The following is an 18,847-nucleotide window of genomic DNA, read 5'->3' as shown; positions in this document are numbered from 1 at the left end:
CAGAATGACAGATTGAGTAGTTCAAAATGTATGTCTCAAGCCTGAGACCTCCTTCCTCCTGAAATTGTTTTTCAGCAAGGAATCTAAATTATCTAATAGGCTAGTTATAATTAGCCTTGTTCAGATACCAGTTCTTTGTTGGGGGGGGGGGGCGCAGAGTGGCCACACCCAGCAGTACTTAGGGCTTGCTCCTAGGTCTCTACTTAAGGATTACTCTCTGATGAGCTCAGGAATATGGGACATTAGGGTTTGAACCCAGGTTGACTTCATGTAAGGTAAATGCCTTCTCTGCTGTACTAGCTCTCCTAGATACCCTGCCTAGATACTATTTCTTTTATTAGAAGGCTACCCAGATTTCTTAGAATGAGAGTGATGGAAGGGTTTTTCTGTCAAAGAAGGAGCAGAAAAGTAGGTAGTAGGTTTTCAATACATAATGTGGTTGATTTTTATCCTGGGGTAGTGAGTCATTAGACTAGTTTAAGAAAAGGAATGACTACATCACATTTGCATTTTAGAAGTGATAGCTGCAGTATGGCATGTAGACTCAAAGAGCTAGAGCTAGATTATAGAAAAATATGTTAGAATATTTAATCAGGTTAAAAATTAAAGCAGCAAAAATAGAAAGGAGAACTTAGGGTTTTTTTTTTTTCCTTTAAGTGAAATCAGCAGCTCTTGATACATAGAAATGAGGAAGAAGGAAGGCAGTATTGCAGTGATTAACATAGGGGATTCTGTAATTTTGAATTAATTTTGTTTTACTTCATGCAATTTTTCATTAGCTACTGAGTTTCTAGTTTATACTTTGTAAGGCACTGTGTATAGAGTTCTAAACAGAAGGAATTCTTTGGGGTTTTTTTTTCCCTCCTAGCGCCTACATTCTAATGGAAGGAGAGAGATAAAATATATATAACATGTTAGGTGGTGATGAGTTGTAGAGAAATAACAAGCAGAAAATAACGAATATCTTATTTTTAGATGCTGATGGGAGATTAGAAGTATGTAGATGGACCCTGACAATTCCCAAGATCCAAAAATGTTGAGATAGTAATTTGCCCAACTTTTTTCGGAACATTAGAGAGTTAGGTTAGCGAAGGGGTGAGAGAGACACTGGTGGGTTCAGATTATGAGGATCATTTAGGCTATAGTATGCAACTTCTTGGAATCAGACCACTGCCAATCCGGCTATGAGGAAAACGGTTATATAACAGCCAACTGACTATTATATTCTAAATCAGTTGGGAAGATGTGGGAAGAGGGGGGTTGAGAAATTGAAGGAGAAAATAGACCAAGGAAGAAGCAGGGGAACAAGTCCTGCAGCAGTGTTAAGGGTCCATTAAAGATGATGACTTGAACCAGGGTGGTAATAGCAGAGTGAATGAAGATCATTTGGATGGACTGTAGGGTATATTTTAGAACTTAAACTACTAACATTTCGTAGTTAGTTGACTCTGTCTTCTTAACAATGTTGCTGAGCAAAAGGCCTTCTCAAGGTTTCTAGCCTGAGGAATTAGGATGGAATTGCCACTATGACAAGATAACATGCTGATGTGTAGCAAAGAAAATCCGGTTAGACTTACTGTCATACAAATAAGATGGGAAAAACTTAATATCAAAATGAAAGGGTTACCTCATGGAACCTTGGAAGAGAAGCAGTTAGCTTACATGATATGTGGCATATGAATGTAGAAAAATTACAATTGAGGTTGAGAATTGGCAAGAGTGGTTATGGCAAAAGGAAAAGAAAATACTGATAAAAACTGTTTTGGTGCACTCATGATGACATTTGCTGCAGTTCACCGACACCCATTTTTTCCCAATGAAAAGAGAAAACACTAAATTAAATTATGGTGGACATGCCAGTTAGAGAATAACTAAAATGTAAGAAAGAACAGTCTTGGAATCAGATGTCACAGTTACTGTATAGCTGGCATAATGAAAAACAATAATAATTTATGAGATTCGTGGGAGAAAGGAAAGGGACAGGATATCTGCAAGGTGAGAGGAATAAAATTAGGGGGAGGAGTCAATGGAAGAGAGTTTGTAGTCAAAGTACAATTACTTGACTTACAAGATTTGAATTATTTAAAATATTTTGGGGACCCACATGGAGACCAATTGATCCCAGTTTGAGAACTGCTGGTCTGCTATAGTGTTTTTCACTGCATTTTATATACTAGGTCTTATTCTCGCTGCATTTATTTGATTACTAAATATATATGAAATGCATTAGTGTAGAGATCCTGCAGCTTTTAAAGTAGACACTCCCCTATCCTCAAAAGCTTATTTATATTGGGGCCAGACAGACAAGACATAGGTTAGCTGGTTCGATAACCTGGGTCCTGGGTCCTGGCTTGGTTCTTCAGCACTGCATGTGGTCCCCTTATCACTGCCAGGAGTGATCCTTTAGCATTTGCCTGGTTCACTTCTGATTGTGGCCAAAAGCAAAAAAAAAAATAAAATACATACATATATATATATATATATATATATATATATATATATATATATATATATATATATATATATATATATATATATATATGGAACTATTAGGGATAGTGATTTCTTTCTTCCTCTGTTTAGCAGATGATCTTTACTTTAAACTTAAAATTATTGTATCGAGAGGCCACTGAGGTGTAGTTAGAGTCATGAGAGCACCTGCCTAACATGTACTTGGCCTGAGTTCAGGTTCCTGTACCTCATAGGCCATGGCCCTGGGAGTCCATAAACACTGTGGTGCTGGCCCAAGTATTCCCAGGTATGGCTCCTGTTTAAACACAACTCGCAAATAATCTAAAAGTGCAACTTTTTAAAAATGGGCATATTAACAATAACACCTATGAGCTAAATGTTAATATAATTTAATAAAGGTAACATTAGGTAGGAAAGTATTCATTCCCTTTACACACATGAAATCAAGTTTTTTTTGGTTTTTTTTTTCTATATTTTTAAATCCATTCTAGTTCTAACTTGGAAAGATGGTTTATAAAAATGGCTTTAAATGAAGTATCCGTATAGTATTTTTAGTGCAAGTACAAATATTGTTTCTGCTCTGGAAGCAACTGCTTTTTTTTTTTGTTTTGTGGGCCACAGCTGGCAATGCCCAAGGGTTATTTTTAGCTCTGCGCTATGGAATCACTCCTGCCAGTGTTTGGGGTTCCATTTGGAATGCTGGGAATTGGAACCCTGGTCAGCTGCGTGCAAGACAAGCTCCCTCCTTACTGAATTACCTCTGGTCTCAGTGCTCATTTTTAAGCATTGTTAAAATTCATTCACATTTAATACCAGAAATCCTATAATTTCTCTACAGTTTCTCTCCTATATTTTCTTAGCTCTAGTCATTAGTCTTGTTTTAGCTCTTAATTGAAAAATTATTAGTATTGAGTTTTGTGATAAGAGGATTAAGTTGGTAGCTCTTTGTAGTGCAAGCTGAAATCTTCCATATTCCTTATACTTAAAGAAGTTTATTTCCTGTACTTCAAAGGTGTATAAACCAAATTATCATGAAATAATAAAGCAGGAGAAAATAACACAGGAGTTAAGGGTCATTTCATCTGTGCACCCAACTCTGGTTCAACCATGGCACTACATGTCCCCTAAGCATCACCCAGTGCAGTCCTGGAAGCCCTGGAGCCCCACTGGGATAGAAGGTAATTAATTCCGTGCACTAGGGCCTTAGGGCCTGAGGGCCTGAGCTGCACCCAGTCTTCAGGTCCTCTCATGAACAGCTGCCTTGTGCAGGAAGGGGACCACTGCCAAGAGTAAAAGGGCATGACAACCCACAACCCACCATGAATCAGTCTGAGGATGACAAGCTCAAACTCAGAGTCAAGTAAAAACATCATAGGCAAAATTATTCTTTGGTAGTTAAAAAAGATTTCTAATTTTTTTTAATATTGGAAAGAATCACAATAAATCAGTTTAATGATTTTTTTTAAAGCCGCAAACAACTTTATGAACTCCACAGAGACGGGTCCATCTACTGCTCTTGTTTCCTGTTGTAAAGTACTGGTAACTTTCACAATATCTGGTGCCTTGGGGCCGGAGTGTTTGCCTTGCACATGTCTGACCTAGGTCGGACCATGGTTCGATCCCCCAGCATCCCATATGGTCCCCCAAGCCAGGAGTGATTTCTGAGCACATAGCCAGGAGTAACCCCTGAGTTTCACCGATTGTGGCCAAACCCCCCCCTCCCCCCCCGCCCAAATCTGCCTTATGTGTCCTTAAATTTATGTGTCCTTAAATGAGAGGGATGATGCCCTCAGATAACATGCAGGAACCCACATTTGTGCCTATGACTTCTTGCTTTTTACATCTACAAAAGGAAAAGGAATGGCTTCTATACATGTGAAGAAAACTTGGAAGAAGCTTCGGGCATCTCGATGCCATTAAAATCCCAGTGATGTCAGAGTGATAGTGTACAAAAATAGTAGCTAGTGAGCTCTCTGAAAATGTGCTTTTGTCACCAGAGCCACTCCCATTGCCGGCAGCTTCACTCCTAGAACTATCTCTAACCAGCTCCAGATTTCTGCTTTCTGGGAGCTAGGGTTTCTGGTGGTTACTGATCCCAGGGCTTTCTCAGGTGTCTTATGTTAGCCTGCCTGCCACTGTTCTTTGAACACACATTCCTCTGTGCCACATACAGGGAACTTGCTCTCTCTTTCGGGAACAGAGGGACTCATTCACTGGGTTTCATGGGGTGGAGGAACGGGCCCACGAAATTCTTTGGGGGCCAGGAGGGATACACCGAATGGTGCTCAGAGGTGATTCAAGAGTAATATCAGTGGTGCTTGGGATCAAACTTAGGTCAGCTACATGTGAGTCAAGTGCCTTTACCTCTTTATCTAGAAAGTTCCATCCAGGCAATTCACCATCTTGTGTGAGCATAAGAGATAGCTAGATAGTTAGAAAGCAGGTTGCTGCTATAATGGGGAGGAATTTCAGGGTGAATGGGCTGCTCTCAAGTTTACTGTTCCTCAGGCTGAGGTGGCAGATGGAGCTGAAGAGGTCCAGGGGCCCTCTGCATCTCTTAGTTCCATACTGACAGCTGCAGTGCAGGGTCCACCATTCAACTACTAACTGGATAGAACAACCTCTGGTCTTAAAGCTCTTCTTCCAGTCTCATATATGGAAATGAAAATAAGGTTGACAGTTTCTTATTTTAAAAGAACCCCAAACACCTTGTAACCTTCTTGAATATGGAACTTCAATATTCCCCCCAAATGCTTTATTTTATATTTAATGTGTTTGCATAGTATTCATTACCCACTTCCTCTCTGAAATGTATCTAAACGATAACAGTATTTAATCTCTTTTTTTCACACTAGATAATCAGGAATAGACCAAAATATTATTAAATTTTTCCCTCCGTAAAGACAAAATATTGCAAAAGAGATATACTTCCAGAAGAAGTGTTAACTAAGAACTACAGCTCCTTAATGTAAAGCCACATTTCTAACTCTTCTCATGTTAGAGCTAGCATTTCTGTCTTTAATTAAGATAAAGTGTGTCTAGGTTGTGGTTGTGTAGGTAAGAATCATTTCTTTTTCAAATTATTTGAAGAATAGTTTAATGCAAGGTCAACTCATTAACTCCAAGAAACGAAGCCAAAGGAAAAAAAAAAAAAAAGTAATTTTTAGTTGAAGTCTGCTCTTTAGCTTCACCAGAAAAAAGCAGCTCTGCATTATTACTTTCATTTTGCTCAAAGCTTCATCATAGCCACCTTAAGACTTTTTATTGGAAATATGAAAACAGCAAACCTAGCATTTATTCAGTCAATAATAAGTCAAATATGTTAAATCGTACAAGGACAGCCAGGATTTTTAATTAAACAGTTGAAATTGCCTCAAATATTCCTACCTAAGGTTCTGTAGTTACTCTAGTTGAATTGAAAATACATCTTTTTCAACAGCCTCAAAGAGTTGCTGCGAGCTAAATTAATTGAATGCGGCTGGAAGGATCAGTTGAAGGCACATTGTAAAGGTAATCAATTTCATTTAGAAGATGCACTAATTCTTTTGCTCCTGACTTGGTTTGGGGTACCTTGGGGGGAAAAAACTATATTTAAAGGTATATTGAGTATTTAAGCATAATTTTAAACAAATAGAAAATCAATTTTTGTAGTAATAATGACTTTCTCCCCAATAATATGTAAACCGAATTCCTAAATGTTTAGTACTTTGTATTTTTCTTTAAGCAAGTGAAGCAAGATTTTCTTTTTCAGTTTTCCTACTCTAAGATTGAATATCAGCTATTCCTAGTCGGCTTTGAGTTAATAAACTCAGCACTTCATGGTTGGCAGGCTCACAGGAATTCTAGCTCCTGTCTTTAGCAATATTATTTTGAACAGTGTATCTGTAAAAGCTTTTAGAGAATCATATTTAATTTTTTAATGTATAATGGATGAGCTGGTTTCTAGCTCAGTCTTTGATATGATGGAACTCTGGGTATTTCTAATGAACTTCATTGTATTGCCATAGTTTCTACAAGCGATGATAGAGACTAGAACGTTAAGCCTAAGAAGACGAAGAAGATATCTTAGAAAATGCAGAGATTTTGAGTACATACAATACAGACTTTGACTGGTAAAAGATTAGAGCTGAATTTCAACTCATGTTTAGATGGGTTGTTCAATAAACTTTATTTGTCTCACCTGCAATCTGAAACATACTCAGCGTATTGGAGTGTTGCCTATTAAGTCATATTAAGTACATAATAGAAAGCCAGTAAAAATAGTAACAACTTTACTATTTTGTTATGGTTTAAACTATAGAACAAAAAGGAACAAAGTTGTTGCCTGTTTTAGTGTTTTTTATTTAATTTTATATAATTATAGTTAGACTCAGCCCTTTTTTTTTTATTAAAATACCAGTGTGGGGCACAGAGAGGTAGCACAGCGGCGTTTGCCTTGCAAGCAGCTGATCCAGGACCAAAGGTGGTTGGTTCGAATCCTGGTGTCCCATATGGTCCCCCGTGCCTGCCAGGAGCTATTTCTGAGCAGACAGCCAGGAATAACCTCTAAGCAACACTGGGTGTGGCCCAAAAACCAAAAAAAAAAAAAAATACCAGTGTGATTGTATATTGAAATTGAGTTCAGAGTTATATGTTTACAGCTCTTGACAAATTTTATATCTGAGTTTACGGTTCAAATTCATTCTGAGTGTTCTCTGTTAGGTTACCTAACAGAGAGATCAGGAGACTTTGATGTTTTGTTTTTAATATTTTGAATTATGACTGTGTCTTAAGGTTGAACTAAAATCTTCATTAGAAAAACAAAACACGTATCCTCTTATTTTTGAAACACCAGTCTGCAATTTAAAAACATGATCTTAACCCTTCCTCTATGAAAATCTTTCTTACAGATAATGATTTTAAATGATATGATTTGTTTTTTGCTTTTGCATAAGAGGTAATTAAAGAAAAAGGACTAGAACACGTTACTGTTGATGACTTGGTGGCTGAAATCACACCAAAAGGCAGAGGTAAGAAGTATTTGTGTTGTATTTGTCTTTTCTCTCTTGCTTGTTCAGCCTTTTTTAATAAGGAAATGCCTCTTTCCAAGTGCTTAATCCTTGTTTACTCTCCACTCTGCGGTTCCCATCCCTGGCTGGGAATCAAATTTACATCTTCTGCACATATGGTCTACCATCTACCCACTGAGCCATATCTCTGCCTCCTTTACTTGGGTACCTGGAAATCCTCATTGAGAAGAGCTACAATGGCTTATCTGGCCCTCTAGCATGACTTTAAATAATTAATGAGGCAAAAGGTGTAAATGCCTTTGCCCCCTAAAGCAGTATACGGGTAAGTAGACATAGTTGCTAAGACAGCTCATTTTTAAAATAGAAATTTTTTAGAGGGGCATATATTACCTGAAGCCTGGATTTTGAATTTTAATTAGATATGATCTGACTCCACTTAAATATTTAATAACTCAAGTTTTATCCTGCTCGAGTCATGCTCTACTATCGCGTGCCTTATTAAAAATAAACAAGGCTCTCTCCTTAAATGTCCAAATAAGAATTTGGATACATACTTAAGATTTAGACTACAGCTGTCTTCTTTTTGTTGTTTTTAATCCGGTGGGCCCCCACCCAGCAGCATTCAGGGAATTATTCCTAGCAGGTGGGGGTAAGTAGTTTACCCATGCAGTACCAGAAATTGAATTTAAGCCTGCATGTAATGAGCTACTTCCCCATTTCCTTCATTCCTTCCTTTTATCACTTTGCTTATAGAAGGTCAAGGGAAGAGGAAATTAGCAGTTAGGATCATTATGAGCCTGAGGACTATATCATTTTCATTTCAGATGTGACTACAGTATTTTCATTTTCAGGAAAAAGATTTTGGTACCTAACTGGAACATAGTAAACTAATTTAAATGACCCCTTCCCCCTTTGTTGTTTTCTCACAGAAATATAAATTAGGGGCCAAAGAAATAGCACAGCGGTGGGTGATTGCCTTGCGTGCAGCCCATCCTGGACGGACTGTGGTTCAAATCCCGGAATCCCATATGGTCCCCCAAGACAGGAGTGATATCTGAGCACATAGCCAGGAGTAACCCCTGAGCGTCACCAGGTGTGGCCCAAAAAAAGTGTGAAAGCAAATACACATGAAAATAACTGCTAGAAAATATTTGTTTTGTTAACTGTCGCTTATTGTGAAGGGATTCCATAATCAATTTTTTTTTCCAATCATCTTTGCTCTGTACTAGCTGAAAACATGACTTTTTTTCCCAAAACTTGTCAGATAAAATATTTTCCCACCATGGACTTATTTTTAAAATAATTTTCACTAATTTTAAAAAGTAGTTATGGATTCTTTCTGTAGTTTTGGTTTACCATATTAACATTCAGGAACTGGATTATTTGGGGGAGAAATTGTTCTTTGCTACTCCTTCAGCACTTAAAATCTTCACTTCTATGCCTTGTAACTCCAAACAGAAGAGGAGCAAATAATAAAGAAGTGAAATTATTTTTAATTCTATTTTTTTAATTGTTAAGAATAGAAATATTTTTGGGGCTAGAGTGTTAGCACAGCAGTAGGGCAAACCTGGGTTCAATTCCTGGCGTCTCATGGTTCCCCCAAGCCAGGAGCTATTTCTAAGCACATAACCAGGAGTAACACCTGAGCATCACCAGATGTGCTCCCCCTCCCAAAAAAAAAATAGAAATTGCTTTTAGATTCATTTATTTGGTTTGGTTTAGGCCACACCCAGTGAAACTCGGGTTACTCCTGGCTGTGCACTCAGAAATCACTCCTGGCTTAAAGGGACCATATGGGACGCTGGGGGATCGAACTGTGGTTCACCTAGGCTGGTGTGTGCGAGGCCTTACCCCTTGCACCACCACTCCAGCCCCAAGGATAGAAATATTTTAAGATACAGTGAACTTATATTTGTGGGGGTCAAATGGATTTTTGGGGGGTTGTTTTAGTTTTTGTTAGAGATTTAAATTTTGTATTTCTGATAGTCATATAACCATACTAAAATTTCCCTCAGGCTATTATTTTATAAGGAGCCAGAGCAATAGCTCAGCGGTAGAGCGGTAGGGTGTTTGCCTTACATGTAGCAGATATAGGATGGACCTTGGTTCAATCCCTGGTGTCTCTTATAGTCCTCCAAGCCAGGAGCAATTTCTGAGTGCGTAACCAGGAGTAACCCCTGAGTGTCACAGGGTGTGGCCCAAAAAGCAAAGAGAGAGGGAGGGAGGGAGGGAGGGAGGGAGGGAGGGAGGGAGGGAGGGAGGGAGGGAGGGAAGGAGGGGGAGAGAGAGAGAGAGAGAGAGAGAGAGAGAGAGAGAGAGAGAGAGAGAGAAAGAGAGAGGGAGGGAGGGAGGGAGGGAGAGAGAGAGGGGGGGGAGGGAGAGAGAGAGAGAGAGAGAGAGAGAGAGAGAGAGAGAGAGAGAGAGAGAGAGAGAGATTGACCTTTATGGGTCATTCATTATGGTCACATTTTCAGTAGACTGAATTATAAAGTATATCTAGACACACACTTATAGAGATTATTTATTTTATTTGTGCATTTATTCATGGGAATTTTTGTGGAAACTGAACTATCTCCACATTTTTTTATTCTGGATTAAAGCAAATGACAGAAGATTTAGTTGATTCTCAACTTTCCTAATCATTAATCCCAAAATATTATATGTTTGTTAACATTTCATAAGTTTTTATATAAAAATATATTATATAAAAAGAATAATAAAACTATATAAATTTTATATAATAAGTAAAAGTTATTTTTATACAGTTTCAAGGTATCAGATGTCAGTATTTTAATTTATAATTTTACTCATTAGGTAATATTTTATGGTTCAAAATTGAAAAAGTGTAAATTCAGTTAGCTACTTGAAGTTTTGGATCTTTTGTGTCAGGGGCAATACAAAACGCTTAGGCATCACTGGCTCAGACTTTGGCTTGAATCTGGCGGGGAATTAGTACTGATGGGCTAGCTAGAGGGATTCTGTGTGATGCTGAGTCAAAAACCCAGATTTGTTTTCTGTAAGGCAAGCAAGCACCTTATCCACTGTCTCTGCAGCCTAATTTGTAGGTTGTTGGCTTTTTGTTTTATATCTGCGCTTAGTTAGAATATGTATCATTTCAACAAAGTACTGCCAAATTATCTTTCCAAATATGTGCATGCCATTTTTTAGTCCCACAACATCTACTATGAATGCGCCTATTTCCTGAATCCAACCAGCAACTTTTAACCTTTCCAGCGACCAGTAACCTTTCCATTTCACCCTAATTAATTAAATGTGTTATCAAAGTATAGGTTTTTATTTTCATTATCAAGTGTTTGGCCCCTTGTTCATTCTAGAGTTTTTTGCTTCTCCTTTTCTTTATCTCCTTGCTCAATTTAAGCTGAAAGGCCAAGAAGCGATCAATTGACCATTCTTTTGCCAATCTTGTGTTAGGGTTTTTTTGTTTTGTTTTGTTTTGTTTTTTATTTATCAGTCTGGAAATTTCAGTAGTAAAAAGATAAGGCCAGTTCCCTAATTTTCGGCTTTGATTTTAATGTTGGTGCTATGGAGGGGAAAGGGGACTGTGGACCATACCTTAGAGTACTCAGGATATTCCCAACTCTTTGCTCAGGGATCCAGTTCAGGTTTCCTTCCATATGCAAAGCTCATGCTCAGTTTGACCCTTTTTATATTTTTAACCAAGCATAAATTTTTTAATTTAAATTTATCGATTTGTTGTAGTTGAAGAGAGTCTTCTGTCCCCTTCATTTTTCAGTGTTTTCTCATCGTTGTGGAATGTATTTTGTATGTGTAGTTTATTGATTACTCTGAATAACATATCCTACCTGAAATTATATCGAGTAATTGTAATCTTTTTGCTCTTACATTTTTATTTTTATATTTCAGCCCTGGTCCCTGACAGTGTAAAGAAGGAGCTCCTACAAAGAATAAGAACATTCCTTGCTCAGCATGCCAGCCTTTAAGATTGAATTAGATTGCGTTGTTTTGTGGTTTTATTTCTGAAAGTTAAACTTGCCATAAATTAGGAAAAAGTTTTCCAAAATAAAATCCTTTTTTGTATGATGGTATACAGTTTTCAGTAATGATGTATACATTGTATTGATTTTTTTCCCTAAATGTGTTATTTTAATAAATATCTCATGAATGAGTTTGAAGTTTCCTTGGATTTTGGATAAATGGGACTTGATTGATAATTCACAAGATTTTTGAGTGAACTCAGCAATTAATAATAGTTTGAGTATTAAATGTGTGCAGATTTCTATGTTAAGTGAAGAGAAGTAGCCTCTTCTGTTTGGATATAGTGTATTCTTCTTTGGAATCCCTCTAGTATTTTATAATACATGTCCTTTCTTGTATTAAGTTGTCTTCTTATTTGTTAAAAACTGAGGAATAGGACTGGGTCTTACTCATCTTTCTGTGCCTTCCGTATCCTTAAAGAATTTACCATCCTAATGGAAGAGAGAATATTTGCAAACTGGCTCCATACCAAGCTCCTCTCACATTTTCAACTCAGCTGAACTTTGAAAGGAGAAACTCTAAATTGCAGCCCCACATTACTAAAGTCAAGAAGGAACTTAATGGGAAATAATCTCCACTCCTAGCTTTATTCTGACATCAAGATTACCAAAACCGATGGACACTTATCTATCCTTATGTGACCTCTGCTGGAAAATGGGACTGTTCACCATCCTGCCACTTGGAACTTTCTTTCCACTCCTCAGATTATTTCTTCCTTCTGCTGGAAGTCCCTTCTATTTCTTGTGGAGTACCTTTTGCTGTATGGGACGCTAAATAATGGTGTTTTCTTGAGGCTTTCTCCTGGGCCCTCTACCCAATGATAAACTTTTCCTTGGGCAAAAACCTAAGAAACTTGACTTTGACCATGACTTCAAATATTATCAGGTCGATAACTGTTAAAATGCATCTCCAAAACTGACTTCAACCCAGCCTCCAGATCCATACACCCACCTGCTATGGATTAGCTTCCTTTGAATGTTCAGGAACACCTCAAACTGATTATACTTTTGTAACTACCCTACTGTATTTCTTACTTCTGTGAGTGGTACCTATTAGACTTACAGATTACTTGAGGAGCTTGATAAAAGTGTTGAATATGAAGGTAGGGCTGTGGAACAAGAGCCTGTATTTCCAACACGATCTCCACTTCTTAGCACCTACTGGTGCTGTTTGAGGCCCCCTTTATAACAAATGATATAAAATACCTGTCTTGTTAACTGCCTTTGTTCAAGCCCAGGATAATTGCAGTAAGCTCCTAAGGTTTTTCTTACTCCATTTGCCCATGCCTCCAATATCTTCCATAATTGTATCCTAAGTGACCTTACTCCTATTCAGGCCTGATCATTTGATTTCCCTACAGGAGAATTCCTGTTTCCGTCTAGTTGGCAGGACTTAAGCTGAGCCATAGCACCTAGGTCCTCTTTGATCTGATATTTATTTCTCCATAAGGTCCCTGAGTATCAGATTGTTTCGCTTCTAAAATCCCTTGAAAACACAGCTTAGGAAGCCCTTTTTCTTAAAACCATTGGGCCTTCAGAATTCAGCTTGTTGCCAAAAACATTTGTCATTCAACTGGTTTGGCTCCCTATCAGTTTTTCCATAAGCCCCTTTGCCTAATACCAACATCACTGGTTTTCAGATTTTTGTATGTATCACCTGAATGGGAAGAAGCATGTCTTTTTGGTTTTTTTTTACTTTATTAATTATTTGTGAATGAGTGAAGAAAGAAGTAAATTAACAAACAGTAAATGAACATCACAGGAACCCAAAAGCAGGTAATTCCACAACAGTATAAGGAAATTATGTTAATTTTTAGTTCATTCTGAGAATAGAATTTTATTTATGACATCTATATTTCAAATATAACCTGAGCCAACTGGGCTTACTCATGTGTAGTTTGATTCTAATTGTACACAATCACAAAGTCTACACAAAAGTTTGCTTTGCTTCAACACTTGAAAAGCAGCAGTCTAAAGTCATATACCTAAAAAGATATAAATGGTACTTTAGAAAAATGTTTTTAATAAACTGGTAGTTCTTATAGTACTGTATATGGAAGCAAAAATTGCTCTTTGAGAAACTAGTAGCACACAAAGTGAGTAATGATTTTATGGAAATATTTTGGGATAGAACAATGTGGAAAATACTGGAGTATACATAGCTTTAAAATACTAGTGTCCAAGACTAGCTTGCATCTAGAACTTTATATCTTTCAAATAAACTGTGAACCTTTTGAGTCATTGATTCATGTAAACTAGGAAGACATTCTTTAAAGATCGTGCCTCTTTCGTGCTCAGTATTGGGAAATCAATAGGTGATCGATGGTTATGACAGGACTGCACCACTGAGTCAAATACTAGTTAAGATGACTAATATTTAGGACTAAAAGGGACACCGCCAAAATGTTTTATGTTATCACTTTGCTTTGGCTTTATGAGTATATCATTGAGTTGGGAAATGTCAAGGCAGGGTGTGAGCAATGCTAGGCGTTGGCAACCGGATATGGACTTTTGGTAACTTAATCAAAGGCTCAACCCAACTTGAGAATTGTGACAGCTGCTCAGTGGCTGGTGTTGGAAATTCTCCAATGTGTGCGCGTGTGTTTTCACCCTTCTTGTAAATAGCTATCTCATGTTACTCAATTACCTCCTTAAGTCCTCATATTCACCATTAGAGATCACACAAAAGTCAAGAGATGAATCTCCTGAGAAAACAGGTGAAGTGAGACTATTTGAATTCTAGTCTCATCTATGATATTATTTACCAGGTAAGACAGATTCAATTTTCTCAACTAGCACAAATAAACCTGATAATGCTAACCTAACAAGTATTAAAATAACTTTTAAAAACAATTACTATTAGAACAAGCATAAAGAGCAATATGGGCAATAAAAATTACCAATATCTATCAGGTAAAACTGGTTCAGTTTTCTCATCTGCACTAAAACCTAAGAACGCTGACCTAGCAAGTATTAAAGTAACTTTTAAAAACTATTATTGATAGTACTATTGATAGGGCAATCATAAGCAATATGGGTTATAGAAAATAGCAATATTCATATCCTGGAAAAACCTAGAAATGTGTGATTAATGCTTTTAGATATGTATAGATATATGCATATGAATCATACTTATAAGGAAACAACATTTATTTTTCAGGAATTTCACATTAGTTACTATGAAAATATCCTCAAAATAAAGACAACAATTCAATTTGAAATATAATTAGCACTCAGCTGGAAGGGTTGAAACCATCTGCATACATTTCTAAGAAATAGTATTTATTTCTCTTTGGAATGAACACTAACCTGTTTATCAACATCTAACAAAGTAACTGCTTAATAAATTATTTGGAGAAAAAATAAATGGCAGTAGAGAAAAAATTGACTCGTCTATTTATTTCAGACTTCAAGTTAAGTTTGTGATTCGGTTTTCATTTCTCGTTTGGGGTTTTTGGATTTTTTGTGTGAGCCACCAGGGGGCACTGGAAGTCTGACTTTTGGTCCTTTCTGGAACTGCTGAAAAGTATTCTATTTCAACAGGTAAAATTTCAATTCTGATCAGTAACCTTTTAAAGATGGAAGCATGACTGAATTAAAAGTTAAGGTGAGGACCTCAGAATGTGCCTTTGATATAAATTAAGATGAACTATAATGTAGATAATCTGCGACAATATTCTGGATCCAGTAATTCAAACATGTTGATTTGAATATTACAATTAAAACACTTCTATTTCAGTTATTTTATTTCAAAAGTGACTCAATTATTAATAATTAAAATTATTTGTGTATTTTGTTGTCATATGTTCCTCCCCTTAAAAAAGAATAGTGAATTTTTACCATTTTTATTAAAGTTCCAGGATTTATGATACTGATAATTATATTTTTTTTACATATGTCACTTCAAAACCACGCCTATCACCAGAGTGATCGCTTCCCTCCCCTAGTGGTCCTCCCAGGCACTCCTCACATGTAAGCTTAATTTATACACAAAATCTCCAGTTCTGATGACTTTGACCCATCATTGTTTTCTTACTATGTATCTTTATAGCCAACATATCAATTTTTTTAATTTATTGAGATGGCTAAATATGTAATTACAATTATATATAGATATGTATATGTATATCTGGGGCCGGAGAGATAGCATGGAGGTAGGGTGTTTGCCTTGCATGCAGAAGGATAGTGGTTCGAATCCCAGCATCCTATATGGTCCCCCAAGCTGGCCAGTATATATATATATATATATATATATATCTTTTTTATTTTGGAGGTGGTGACACCAAACAAATTCCACAAAACTAAGTTGAGAAAACTAGTTTCAAGAATTGTATCTTTCTGTTTTTGTAAAAATATATATATATATATATATATATATATACATTTTTTAAATAGTATAGATAACATGGAGGTATGACATTTGCCTTGCATGCAGAAGAACTGTATTTGAATCCCAGCATCCCATATGGTCCCCAGAGCCTGCCAGGAGTAATTTCTGAGCATAGAGCCAGGAGTAACCCCTGAACGCTGCCGGGTGTGACCCCCCCCCCAAGAAAAAAAACACAAAATAATGTGGATAATTCTATGTACAATATTAAAATTAACATGAAATAATTAAATCTGTGGGGTAGGAAGAGAAGGTAGGGTGGGCCAACCGGGAGTGATTCTTGAGTGAAGAGCCTGGAGTAAATATGAGCATTTCTGGGTGCGATTCAAAATGCAAAAGTGTAAGAAATTATTATATCCTACAATTTAAACTAGTGGGGAAGGGTATTAAAATTGTAAGGGAACATATAAACAGTTGTATAAAAGTGTGCTTTCTCTTTAAAGGGAATATAGGCTTTATGTTAGAAAATATAGATATTGATGCTAATGTAGCTTCATTAATAAAGATTGGAATCAATCTCTGGACACAAAAATATCACCTTAATAGAAAGACCATTCAGTATAAAAGAAATACAAATTCGTTACTGAAAAACCATAGAATACGTTAGGAGCAAACTAAAAATAAACAGGCTTTTTATAAATAAATTCTTCAATTGAATTACTGAGATACAGTTACAAAGTTGCTCATGATTTTCAGTCATAAAATGTCCAATACCCTCATAAGTGGACATCTCTGTGGTAGACATTTCTTTTTCTCTCACTCTTTTCCTCCCTCCTTCATTCCCTTCCTTCCTCCCCCCTCTCTCTCACTCTCTCTCTCTCTCTCTCTGACTCCCTCGCTTCCTCCCTCTCTGACTTTCTCCCTCTCTCCTCTCTCTTACCCCCCCTCCTTTTCTCTCATGATAACCTTGCTGGGTAGTGTGTTCTTTTCACTTTCCCACTATATTCTACCATTTTTTCCTGTGGCTTAGAGTCTTATTTGACTCATCCACTGCAAAATTGATGGTCTTTTCTTTGTATTAAGTTCCTTTTTGATCTTGCTGCTTTCAATATTCTGTCTCTTTCATTTTGTCATTTAGATTATAATGTGGGTTAGATTTTTTTCTATTTGGGTGTACTTTTTCTAGGATCCTTCTAGCCTCTTGAATCTCAGTTCCTTAACTCAACTCTGTGAAATTGGGGGGGGGTGAAATTTTTGGGGTTGTGGCACCCAGTGATGTTCCTGGGTTACTCCTGGCTCTGCACTGAGAAATCACTTCTGAAAGAATTTAGAGTATAGTATGGGATGCCAGGAATTGAACACTTATTGGCTGCATGCAAGGCAAAGCGCCCTACCTGCTGTACTATTTCAGCCCAACTCTGGGAAATCCTTAGCTATGAGTTCTCTATTAGTTCTTCATTGAATTTGCCTTCCAAACAGGAAGATTCCTATGATTTAGGTACTCTGATGAGTCTTATATTATTCCTCTTATATTGCTGTCATAGTTCTCTAGGTTCATATTTCTGTTTATTTCTTTTCAAACTTTACACACACACACACCTTTTAAACTTGTATTATTATTATTATCATTATATTATTATTATTGTTATTGTTATTATTATTATTATTATTTGGGTTTTGGACCACACTGGGTGATGCTCAGGGATTACTCCTGGCTATGCGCTCAGAAATGGCTTCTGGCTTGGGGGACCATATGGGATACTGGGGATCGAACCAAGGTCTGTCCTATGTCAGCCACTTGCAGCCTATCTTTCCAGTCCAACACACACATTTGTTTTAGTGATTTTCTGCCTCTCACCCTGGAGGTACGCAATTTTTTTACTCAGCTGCTTTTATTCTACGTTTTAAAAAAAAAATTTGTGGGGGCTGCATCCAGCAATGCTCAGGGGTTACGTTTGGCTCAGGAATCACTCCTGGTGGGCTCGGTGGACCATATGGAATGCTAGGGATCAAACCTGGCCAGCTACATGCAAGGCAAGTGCCCTACCCCCACTGTACTATACCTCAGGCCCTCTATTGCCTTTTTTTTTTTCAAACAACCAACCATGTTCTTCATTTCTGAAACTACTGAATATAATTTTTTCATTTCTGTTCTCAGGTTTTGTGCCTTGCTTAATACCTGTGTCATAGTTTCTTTGAGCTTACTAAACATCTTCAGCATGGTGTCATTAAAATCTTTCTCTGAAAGTTTAGAGTGCTAGTTGGTATTGGTAGAACCTTCTGGATTATTATTTGATTATATTATATTATATTATATTATATTATATTATATTATATATAATATTATATATTATTATATTATTGATTATATTATTATCGTGCTTAGTGAAGTTTTACAAATCTTCTGCATTGTTTTTGCCATATTCTTACTGTACTGAGGGTGAATCTTTGTAGTTAGAAGCTCTGTAGCCATCACATGGCTGTATATGCAACTCTTCAATTCAGGAAATGGGGAGGTGGCTGGTTGAAAAGATGGCAGAGGCCCTTGAGCATGGAGGCTGCCATTACAGAGCTGGAGAAAAGGGGGACCCACTACCTGACAGAAAAAGGCCCAAGGATGTCAATTGGGCTAGTAGGGAGTTGGTAGGAGAGCAATTTTTTATTTTATACTATGTCACATTTTTGTTCTTTCTGGCTTGCTTGCTTTTGCTTTCTTTCTTGCTTGCTTGATTGTTTTTGCTTTCCTTCCTTCCTTCCTACATTCCTTCCTTCCTTCCTTTCTTCCTTCCTTCCTTCCTTGCTTCCTTCCTTCCTTCCTTCTTTCGTTTTTTGGGTCACACCTGGCACTACTCAGTGGTTACTCCTGGCTCTATGCTCAGAAATCACTCCTGACAGGCTCGGGGTACTATATAAAATGCTGGGATTTGAACCTCCTTCCTTTCTTCGTTCCTTCCTTCCTTCCTTGACTACCAATGAATGTTGACTTATGGTTATAATGGTAGATTGCCAAAGTAAGCAATGAT

General features: G+C 37.1%; 1 protein-coding gene across 1 annotated transcript in view; it reads left to right on the top strand.

Annotated features, from left to right (window-relative positions):
- ENY2 (ENY2 transcription and export complex 2 subunit) overlaps nucleotides 1-11,629 on the top strand; it is an 851,639-nt gene extending 840,010 nt beyond the window's left edge. The window contains exons 4-6 of the mRNA XM_049773946.1: nucleotides 5,912-5,982; nucleotides 7,407-7,481; nucleotides 11,367-11,629. Of these exons, the coding sequence (XP_049629903.1) occupies nucleotides 5,912-5,982; nucleotides 7,407-7,481; nucleotides 11,367-11,443 (223 nt within the window). The 3' untranslated portion in view covers nucleotides 11,444-11,629. The remainder of the gene's footprint in view (nucleotides 1-5,911; nucleotides 5,983-7,406; nucleotides 7,482-11,366) is intronic.
- Nucleotides 11,630-18,847: the final 7,218 nt, after the last annotated feature.

Source organism: Suncus etruscus, chromosome 5 (assembly GCF_024139225.1).
Source record: "Suncus etruscus isolate mSunEtr1 chromosome 5, mSunEtr1.pri.cur, whole genome shotgun sequence".
NCBI lineage: Eukaryota > Metazoa > Chordata > Mammalia > Eulipotyphla > Soricidae > Suncus > Suncus etruscus.
Note: the sequence above shows the minus strand (reverse complement) of the source record. Positions and strands in the feature narration are given on the sequence as shown.